The sequence below is a fragment of the Macaca nemestrina genome, chromosome 17 (assembly GCF_043159975.1).
Source record: "Macaca nemestrina isolate mMacNem1 chromosome 17, mMacNem.hap1, whole genome shotgun sequence".
Lineage (NCBI taxonomy): Eukaryota > Metazoa > Chordata > Mammalia > Primates > Cercopithecidae > Macaca > Macaca nemestrina.
In genome coordinates, this window is record NC_092141.1 from 63602530 (window position 1) to 63613557 (window position 11028).

General features: G+C 48.1%; 1 protein-coding gene across 15 annotated transcripts in view; it reads right to left on the bottom strand.

Moving 5' to 3' along the window:
- The window catches only part of LOC105472230 (mediator complex subunit 24), a 42539-nt gene extending 32668 nt beyond the window's left edge, over positions 1 to 9871 (bottom strand). For 5 of the 15 annotated variants that reach the window (XM_071083096.1, XM_071083094.1, XM_011725272.2 and 2 more), the window contains exons 1-2: positions 8168 to 8355; positions 7997 to 8079 (exon numbers count right to left, since the gene is read on the bottom strand). In XM_071083096.1, the coding sequence (XP_070939197.1) occupies positions 7997 to 8079; positions 8168 to 8297 (213 nt within the window). In that variant the 5' untranslated portion in view covers positions 8298 to 8355. Of the gene's footprint in view, positions 1 to 6681; positions 6753 to 7996; positions 8080 to 8167; positions 8357 to 9244; positions 9415 to 9684 lie in introns of those variants that run through there. The other 10 variants (XM_071083097.1, XM_011725273.2, XM_011725270.3 and 7 more) reach the window with 7 other exon arrangements.
- Positions 9872 to 11028: the final 1157 nt, after the last annotated feature.

Sequence of the window (11028 nt, forward strand, 5' to 3'; positions counted from 1 at the left end):
ACTTGAGCCCAGCAGGACGAGGCTACAGTAAGTTGTGATCCTGCCATTGCACACTCCAGCCTGGGTAACAGAGCAAAACCCTGTTTCAAATTAAAAATAAATAAATAAAAAGAATGTACTACTAACATATACAACATAAATAATAAATCTCAAAAACATTTATGTTAAACAAAAGACAGTATAAGAAATATATCCCGGCCGGGCGCGGTAGCTCAAGCCTGTAATCCCAGCACTTTGGGACGCCGAGACGGGCGGATCACGAGGTCGGGAGATCGAGACCATCCTGGCTAACATGGTGAAACCCCGTCTCTACTAAAAAATACAAAAAACTAGCCGGGCGAGGTGGCGGGCGCCTGTAGTCCCAGCTACTCGGGAGGCTGAGGCAGGAGAATGGCGTAGACCCGGGAGGCGGAGCTTGCAGTGAGCTGAGATCCGGCCACTACACTCCAGCCTGGGCGGCAGAGCGAGACTCCGTCTCAAAAAAAAAAAAAAAAAAAAAGAAATATATCCCATCTGACTACATTGCTATGAAATCCAAATAAAGGCAATTGTGGAAGAAGCAAGTGGACTTCTTCTGAAGTCCACTTCTTACTGAAGAAAGCAGTAAAAGGGAACTTTCTGAGAGAACAGAAATGTTCTGTATCTTATTTTGGATGCTGGTGACATGGGTATATACAATTGCTAAAACTCACTGAATAGGCCGGGTGCAGTGGCTCACACTTGTAATCCCAGCACTTTGGGAGGCCGAGGCAGGCGGATCACGAGGTCAGGAATTCGAGACCAGCCTGACCAACATGGTGAAACCCCATCTCTGCTAAAAATACAAAAAACTTGCCAGGCATGGTGGGGGACACCTGTAGTCCCAGCTACTCGGGAGGCTGAGGCAGGAGAATAGCTTGAACCTGGGAGTCGGAGGTTGAAGTGAGCTGAGATCGCCCCACTGTACTCCAGCCCAGGCAACAGGGCGAGACTCCATCTCATTAAAAAAAAAAAAAAAAAACCCTCACTGAATTGATCTTAAGATCTTGTATGTTCTTTTTCAGATGAAGTTTCGCTCTTGTTGCCCAGACTGGAGCAGAGTGGGGCGATCTCAGTTCACTGCAACCTCCGCCTCCCAGGTTCAAGCAATTCTCCTGCCTCAGCCTCCCGAGTTGCTGGGATTACAGTTGCCCGCCACCACACCTGGCTAATTTTTGTATATTCAGTAGAGGCGGGGTTTCACCATGTTGACCAGGCTGGTCTTGAACTTCTGACCTCACGTGATCCACCCACCTTGGCCTCCCAAAGTGCTGGGATTACAGGATTGAGCCACTGCACCTGGCCCAAGATCTTTGTATGTTATTCTATGTTAATTAAAATATGTATATCTTTAAGGAAGTCTTGTCATGTGACTCCTCCACTTAACACCCTTTAAATGATTACTTGTCACCCTAAAATAAAGCCCAAATTCCTCAGCATCACTCAAAAGTCTTTTATGACCTTATCGTTCTCTCTCTCTAAACCACTCTCCTCCTTAAAGTGCCAGCCTGGCAGTTCTGAAGGTACGGTCCAGGAACTCCCCAGGGTCCCCAAGACCTTTCAGGGGGTCTGGGAAGTCAAAATTATTTTAAAAATACTACTAAGATACTGTTTACCTTTTTGCTCTTTTTCTCTCACAATTGTACAGTGGATTGTCCTGGAGGCTCCAAACATGTGATGATATTATATTATTAAATGCATCAACAATTGAAATGCATCAACAACTATATAACTTAGTCATGGATATTTTCCAAATTACCAATTCATGATGTGACAAAAAATCATGCATAGATAAAAGATCTATTCAAGGTACAACAAAAAGAGACCAGTTAATTTTATTTCATTTTATTTTTCTTGAAGGTTTTTTTTTTGAGACGGAGTCTCGCTCTGTTGCCCAGGCTGGAGTGCAGTGGCCGGATCTCAGCTCACTGCAAGCTCCGCCTCCCGGGTTTACGCCATTCTCTTGCCTCAGCCTCCCAAGTAGCTGGGACTACAGGCGCCCGCCACCTCGCCCGGCTACTTTTTGTATTTTTTTTAGTACAGACGGGGTTTGACCGTGTTAGCCAGGATGGTCTCGATCTCCTGACCTCGTGATCTGCCCGTCTCGGCCTCCCAAAGTGCTGGGATTACAGGCTTGAGCCACCATGCCCGGCCTTCATTTTATTTTTTATTGAGACAGAGTCTTGCTCTGTCGCCCAGGCTGGAATACAGTGGCATGATGTTGGCTTACTGTAGGCTCCACTTCCTGGGTTCAAGCGATTCTCCTGCCTCAGCCTCCTGAGTAGCTGGGATTACAGGTGCGCACCACCACGCCCGGCTAATTTTTTGTATTTTTAGTAGAAACAGAATTTCACCATGTTGACCAGGCTGGTCTCGAACCCCTGACCTCAGATGATCCACCCACCTCAGCCTCCCAAAGCACTGGGATTACAGGCAGGAGCCACCACACCTGGCCAATAATATTTTTTTTTAATATTTGAAGAAATTTATTCTGAGTCAAACATGAGTAACCATGGCCCTTCAGGAGGTCCTGAAAACATGTGCCCAAGGTGGTCGGGTGCAGCTTGGTTTTATCCATTTTAGGGAGGCATGAGATCAAATACAATCAAATATATTTAAGAAAAGTCTCAAAATTTTTAAGAATGTAAAGGGGTACTGGGACCGGGCACAGTGGCTCATACTCATAACCTCAGCACTTTAGGAGGCAAGGCGGGAGGACTACTTGAGGCCAAGAGTTCAAGACCAGACTGGGTAACATAGTGAGACCCCATTTCTACAAAAAATACAAAAAAAGAAAAGGAGAAAAAATAAAAGAAAAAGGAGTCCTGAGAACAAACTCCTTTTCTCTAGCCATACCAAATTATTTTCGGTTCCTGAACAACATTATGTGAGTTTTGCCGCCCACCCTGTGCATATGCTTTTCTCTGCTTTGCACACACACTCTCCTCAATGTGCCTGGCTAACTCCTACTCAACATTCAGGTCTTGGTTTAAATATCACTTCCTCCACAAAGCCTTCCTTGATTGTTCAGACTGGACTGGGTGCCTTTCCCATGTATTCCCAAAGCAAGGACAGTCCCAACTTAACAATGGTTCATCTTACAATTTTTCGACTTTATTTTTTTTTTTTATTTTATCTTATTTTATTTTTTGAGACGGAGTCTCGCTCTGTCATCAGACTGGAGTGCAGTGGCACAATCTTGGCTTACTGCAACCTCTGACTCCCTGGTTCAAGCGATTCTCCTGCCTGAGCCTCCCAAGTAGCTGGGATTACAGGCACTCACCACAATGCCCAGCTAATTTTTGTATTTTTAGTAGAGACAGGGTTTCACCATGTTGTCCAGGAGGGTCTCGATCTCCTGGCCTGGTGATCCGCCCACCTCGGCCTCACAAACTGCTGGGATTACAGGCGTGAGCCACCGTGCCCCGCCTTAATTTTTCGACTTTATGATGGTGTAAAAAAGATTCATGTTCAAGCTGGGCATGGTGGCTCAAGCCTGTAATCCCAGCACTTTGGAAGGCTGAGGCAGATGGATCACTTGAGGTCAGGAGTTCCAGACCAGTCTGGCCAACATGGTGAAACACTGTCTCTACTGAAAATACAAAAATTAGCTAGGTGTGGTGGTGCACGCCTGTAATCCCAGCTACTCAGGAGGCTAAGGCAGGAGAACTGCTTGAGCCCAGGAGACGGAGGTTGCAGTGAGCCGAGATCGTGCCACTACACTCCAGCCTGGGAGACAACAGTGAAACTCCATCTCAAAAAAAAAAAAAAAAGAGAGAGAGAGATAAGCATTTAGGTCAGGCACAACCTAAATTACAGGCTGATGCCTATAATCCCAACACTGTTGGAGGCCAAGGTGAGCGCATCACCTGAGGTCAGGAGTTCGAGACCAGCCTGGCCAACATGGTAAAACCCCATCTCTACTAAAACTATAAAAATTAGCTGGGTATGGTGATGCATGCTTGTGGTCCCAGCTACCTGGGAGACTGAAGCAGCAGAATCACTTGAGCCCAGGAGGTGGAGGTCGCAGTGAGGAGAGATCACGCCACCGCACTCCACCCTGGGTGACAGAGTAAGACCTTGTCTCAAAAAAAAATATGAGACACGCATTCAGTAGAAATTGTACTTCAAGTGCTCATACATGTAGGCCATTATCCTCAGTGAAATAACTCAGAGATAGAAAGTCAAGGAGGTTGCAGTGAGCTGAGATCACGCCATTGCACTCCAGCCTGGGAGACTCCATCTCAATAAAAAAAAGAAAGTCAAATACCACATATTCTCACTGATAAATGGGAGCTACACAATGGGTGCACATACAGAGTGAACTAATAGACACTGGAGAATATAGAAGGTGGGAGTGGGGTGAGGGTTGAAAAATTACTTATTGGGTACAACATTCACTATTGGGGTGATAGGTATACTAAAAGCTCAGATTTCACCACGATGCAATATATGCACATAAGAAATCTGCACTTCTTGGGCCAGGCGCGGTGGCTCAAGCCTGTAATCTTACCACTTTGGGAGGCTGAGATGGGGGGATCATGAGGTCAGGAGATCGAGACCATCCTGGCTCACACAGTGAAACCCCATCTCTACTAAAAAATACAAAAAACTGGCCGGGCGCGGTGGCTCAAGCCTGTAATCCCAGCACTTTGGGAGGCCGAGGCGGGTGGATCACGAGGTCAGGAGATCGAGACTATCCTGGCTAACACGGTGAAACCCCGTCTCTACTAAAAATACAAAAAAAAAAACTAGCCGGGCGTGGTGGCAGGCGCCTGTAGTCTCAGCTACTCGGGAGGCTGAGGCGGGAGAATGGCATGAACCCGGGAGGCGGAGCTTGCAGTGAGCCGAGATCACGCCACTGCACTCCAGCCTGGGAGACACAGCAAGACTCCGTCTCAAAAAAAAAAAAAAAAAAAAATACAAAAAACTAGCCGGGCGAGGTGGCGGGCACCTGTGGTCCCAGCTACTCGGGAGGCTGAGGCAGGAGAATGGCGTAAACCCAGGAGGCGGAGCTTGCAGTGAGCTGAGATCTGGCCACTGCACTCCAGCCTGGGCAACAGAGCGAGACTCCGTCTCAAAAAAAAAAAAAAGAAAGAAATCTGCACTTCTGGCTGGGCGTGGTGGCTCACGCCTATAATCTCAGCACTTTGGGAGGCCAAGGAGGGTGAATCACCTGAGGTCAGGAGTTCGAGACCAGCCTGACCAACATGGAGAAACCCAGTCTCTACTAAAAGTATAAAATTAGGCCGGGCGCGGTGGCTCAAGCCTGTAATCCCAGCACTTTGGGAGGCCGAGGCGGGCGGATCACGAGGTCAGGAGATCGAGACCATCCTGGCTAACACGGTGAAACTCCGTCTCTACGAAAAATACAAGAAAAATTAGCCGGGCGAGGTGGTGTGCGCCTGTAGTCCCAGCTACTCGGGAGGCTGAGGCAGGAGAATGGCGTGAACCCGGTGGGGCGGAGCTTGCAGTGAGCTGAGATCCCGCCACTGCACTCCAGCCTGGGGCACAGAGCAAGACTCCGTCTCAAAAAAAAAACAAAAAGTATAAAATTAGCGGAACGTAGTGATATGCGCCTGTATTCCCAGCTACTTGGGAGGCTGAGGCAGGAGAATCACTTGAATCTGGGAGGCGGAGGTTGCAGTAAGCCAAGATCGTACCACACTGCACTCTAGCCTGGCGATGGAGCAAGACTCTGCCTCAATCAATTAATCAATCAATCAATAAAAAATAAGGACAGGCGCAGTGGCTCATGCCTGTAATCCCAACACTGGGAAGTCAAGGCGGGTGGATCACCTGAAGTCAGGAGTTCGAGACCAGCCTGGCCAAAACAGTAAAACCCCATCTCTACTAAAAATACAAAAATTATCCAGGTGTAGTGGCGGGCACCTGTAATTCCAGCTACTCAGGAGGCTGAGGTAGGAGAATAGCTTGAACCTGGGAGGTGGAGGTTGCAGTGAGCCGAGATCAAGCCATTGCACTGCAGCCTGGGCAACAAGAGTGAAACTCCATCTCAATAAACAAACAGGCTTTGTGTTTGATGATTTTTCCCAACTGTAAGCTAGAGTGTTCTGAGCACATTTAAGGTAGGTAGATGGCCGGGCATGGTGGCTCACACCTGCAATCCCAGCAATTTGGGAGGCCAAGGTGGGCAGATCACAAGGTCAGGAGTTCGAGACCAGCCTAGCCAATATAATGAAACCCTGTCTCTACTAAAAATATAAAAATTAGCCAGGCATGGTGGCAGGCACCTGCAGTCCCAGCTACTCGGGAGGCTGAGGCAGGAGAATCACCTGAACTCAGGAGACAGAGGTTGCAGTGAGCTGAGGTCACACCATTGCACTCCAGCCTGGGTGATAGAGCAAGACTCTGTCTCAAAAAAGTGGTAGGTAGATGACCTTTGGCAAGTTATGTGTATTAAGTACATTTTCAACTTATGAGTGGTATATCAGCACATCACCCCATTGTAAGTTGAGGAGCATCCGTACTCTATTCTAACCTTTATCATAAACCCATCTAGTGACTGCTTATTTACATGTCTGTATTACCCACTAAATTCTCTGTGTACTGGCATCAGATCTTATTCACAGCTATGTCCCCAGGGGCTAGCACTGTCTGGCACATAAAAGCATTCATGACGCCGGGCGCGGTAGCTCACACCTGTAATCCTAGCACCTTGGGAGGCTGAGGTGGGCAGATCATGAGGTCAGGAGATCGAGACCATCCTGGCTAACACGGTGAAACCCTGTCTCTACTAAAAAAAAAAAAATACAAAAAATCAGCCGGGCGTGGTGGCAGGCACCTGTAGTCCCAGCTACTCGGGAGTCTGAGGCAGGAGAACCCAGGAGGCGGAGCTTGCAGTGAGCCAAGATCGCACCACTGCACTCCAGTCCGGGTGACAGAGCGAGACTCCATCTCAAAAAAAAAAAAAAAAAGGCCGGGCGCAGTGGCTCAAGCCTGTAATCCCAGCACTTTGGGAGGCCGAGATGGGCAGATCACGAGGTCAGGAGATCAAGACCATCCTGGCTAACATGGTGAAACCCCGTCTCTACCAAAAAAGACAAAAAACTAGCCGGGCGAGGTGGCGGGCGCCTGTAGTCCCAGCTACCCGGGAGGCTGAGGCAAGAGAATGGCGGGAACCCGGGAGGCGGAGCTTGCAGTGAGCTGAGATCCGGCCACTGCACTCCAGCCTGGGCGACAGAGCAAGACTCTGTCTCAAAAAAAAAAAAAAAAAAAAAAAAAAAAAAAATTCATGAGTATTTGTTGATAGAACAAGTGAATGTAATCCTATTTCTCTTTTGGTGGTTGTTGTTTTTAAGAGATGGAGTCTTATTCTGTTGCCCAGGCTGGAGTGCAGTGGCACAATCAGTGCTCACTGTAGCCTCGAACTTCTGGGCTCAAGCAATCCTCCCACCTCCGCTTTCTGAGTAGGCGGGGCCACAGGCCTGTGCTACCTACTACTACTCCCAGTAGAATAAGTGAATGTAATATTCATCACAACAAATGAAGTATTATTATTTTTATGAGAACACTGAAACTCAGTGAAATGATCTGTTCAAACAAATTCATCTAGAAAGCGTAAGCTGACAATTGTAAAACTGCACCCCAAATTTTGTTTGTTTGTTTCCTGAGACAGGGTCTCACTCTGTTGCTCTGGCTGGAGTGCAGTGGCAGGATCATGGCTCACTGTAGCCTTGACCTCCCAGGGCTTAGGTGATCCTCCCACCTCAGCCTTCCAAGTAGCTGGGACTACAGGGGCACCACCACGAAGGGCTAATTCTTTGTATTTTGGGGTAGAGACTGGGTTTTGCCATGTTACCCAGGCTGGTCTCAAACTCCTGGGCTCAAGCAATCTGCCTGCTTCAGCCTCCCACAATGCTGGGATTACAGTCATGAATCACTGGGGTCCAAATGCACTTCAAGTTTTTTATCCCCAAAACTCTCACTTCTTGGTGGGGGTTTTGGGGGAGCTTACCTGGGAACTAATGGCATACTTCAGGTAGGACAAGATGAGAGGATTGGGGGATGGTCCAATCATGGCCTGCTCTAGTAATGCATCTGCAAGAGGAATAACAAAACACGACTGAGTGATTACAACTTCTCTGGGTTTATCCCTCCCATCTTTCTTTCCCAGTTCACTTGAGACCTGCCAGGTTGAGAATGTCCCAGGTGGCTCCTTTAGGAAAGAATTTCTTCATGTTGATTGCCCACTGGTAGTCACTCCAACGTTCCTTCCAGGCTTGCAAAATGGCTTGCTTCAGGTTGACCACCTTCATGATTTCACTCTGAGCAGGTGGCAGCTGTGACGGCCAACTTTGAGGTGAAAGAAGTGGAGCTAAAGAAAAGGACACGGCCGGGCGCGGTGGCTCAAGCCTGTAATCCCAGCACTTTGGGAGGCCGAGACGGGCGGATCACGAGGTCAGGAGATCGAGACCATCCTGGCTAACACGGTGAAACCCCGTCTCTACTAAAAAATACAAAAAACTAGCCGGGCGAGGTGGCGGGCGCCTGTAGTCCCAGCTACTCGGGAGGCTGAGGCAGGAGAATGGCAGGAACCCGGGAAGCGGAGCTTGCAGTAAGCTGAGATGCGGCCACAGCACTCCAGCCTGGGCGACAGAGCGAGACTCTGTCTCAAAAAAAAAAAAAAAGAAAAGAAAAGGACACGATGTTCGAAGGAGAACCGGGGAAGGCAGAATTAAATAGAAAGAAGATGCGGTGGCCGGGCGCGGTGGCTCAAGCCTGTAATCCCAGCACTTTGGGAGGCCGAGATGGGCGGATCACGAGGTCAGGAGATCGAGACCATCCTGACTAACACGTTGAAACCCCGTCTCTACTAAAAATACAAAACTTAGCCGGGCGCGGTGGCGGGCGCCTGTAGTCCCAGCTACTCGGGAGGCTGAGGCAGGAGAATGGCGTAAACCCGGGAGGCGGAGCTTGCAGTGAGCTGAGATCCGGCCACTGCACCCCAGCCTGGGCGGCAGAGCGAGACTCCGCCTCAAAACAAAAAACAAACAAACAAAAAAAAAGAAGATGCGGTAAGATTTAAGCTAGGCAGCGGAATTTGAAAGAAAAAGAGCTAAAGAGATAAGGTAAGATCCTGTCAGGCTTTCTCCTCCTGAACCGCCCTTCCTTAAACTGGGGCACTAAGAAGAAAGTATAGGCCGAGCGCAGTGGCTCGCACCTGTAATCCCAGCACTTTGGGAGGCCAAGGCGGGCGGATCACCTGAGGTCGGGAGTTTGAGATCAGTCTGACCAACATGGAGAAACCTCGTCTCTACTAAAAATACGAAATTAGCCGGGCTTGGTGGCGCATGCCTGTAATCCCAGCTACTCGGGAGGCTGAAGCAGGAGAATCGCTTGAACCCGGGAGGCGGAGGTTGATGGGGTGGGCCGAGATCGCGCCATTGCACTCCAGCCTGGGCAACAAGGACAAAACTTCGTCTCTCAAATAAATAAATATCAAAGGGACTAATAGAGTAAAGAGGGCATCAAGGAGTTAAGCCAGTCCTCGTTGCCTAATTACGCCCTTAGCTCTAAATGCGTCCTTCGGTCACCACTACTCCAAGTCCAGATTTGCTCCCTCATTTCCTCCACCTTCTCCAGCCCTGTAACTATACCTCCCAATTTCCTTTTCATCCACCACCTCCCCAAATTTAAGCCTACCGCACAATCCACTTCTAGGTCGTAGGCATCGCCATTTTGGCACTTGTCAAGAAGTTCACTTTCTATTGGCTGGGAGTAACAAACGCAAACCAATAGAGATGCAGCAAGGAACGTCCCGCTGTCTTCTGGGAATGGTAGTTTTTTGGACTGAAACCGTATTTGCGCTGGCGAAGAAACTAAGGGACTAGTCTAGTCGGCGCGCATTGTTCCTCTCCTTTAAGGGAGGACATCCAGGAGCTGAGACACTACAGAGACTCAGGGACTCGAGGAAGCTCGAAAGGTCGCTCACAACCCGGCGTCGCCCACGACGTCACTGTCGACCGGCCTCCTCCATCATATTCCGACACCCTTTCTTTCGTTAGCCCCTAGTTAATAGGTGCGGCAAGGGTGTGGCGTTCAGCAATACGGCCTTTCTCTTTTCCTGGGCTCTTTCTTTTCTCCTAAGCTCCTGGGGCTACCAGAGCTATTCTCATTTCCACACCTATATTCTAAAAGCGACACTAAGGTGCCTTACTTGCACACATATGACCACCCCCGAATCTGACAGTCCTATCAGCATCTCCAAGCCCTCCAAACAGCTTGGATACAAGGGAAAGTAAAGAAGAAACTAAGGTGAAGGTGATCAAAATCAAAGGAATTCTGAGAAACTGTCACAGCTAAGAGGGCTAAGGAGACCTGATGACTAAATGTAATGTGATTTTCTGAATGCAATCATGGAAGAGAAAAAGAATACTGGGTAAAAACTAAGGAAATCTAAATAAAGCATGGACTTTAATTAATAATAATGTATCAGTATTAGTTCATTAGTTGTTACAAATGCATCATACTAATGCTAAAATGTTAATTAAAAGAGAAATTGGGTGCAGAATATGTGGGGACCCTCTATTACCTTCCATTTTTTTCCTGTAAATTAAAAACTATTTTTTTAAGTTTCTTGTTGTTGTTGTTGTTTAAATCTTGCTTATCCCAAAGATCCATAAATAATAATATCCAATTATTATGCCCAGGGCCTTGGCCATAGCCTTTCCTTCCCCTAGTGAGAAAGCCAAAAGCAAATGTTACCCACCTCTGGCTCCAATGTCTGAGCCTTCTTATGCATAGCCCTCATCCCTCCCCATACTATGGACTGGTCATCCCTAACATTTACAACCAGGAATAAGGGTAAATTACTCGTGAGGCTGAGGCAGGAGGATCACTTGAGCTCAGGAGTTCAAATCCAGCCTGGGCAACATACTGAGACTCTCAGCTCTACCAAAAAAATAAATAAATAAACATGGAGGCCTTTAGCCAGGGCCCAATATCCTAGTTCACAAGTTCAAGCTCAATCCGTATTCCCCAAAAACG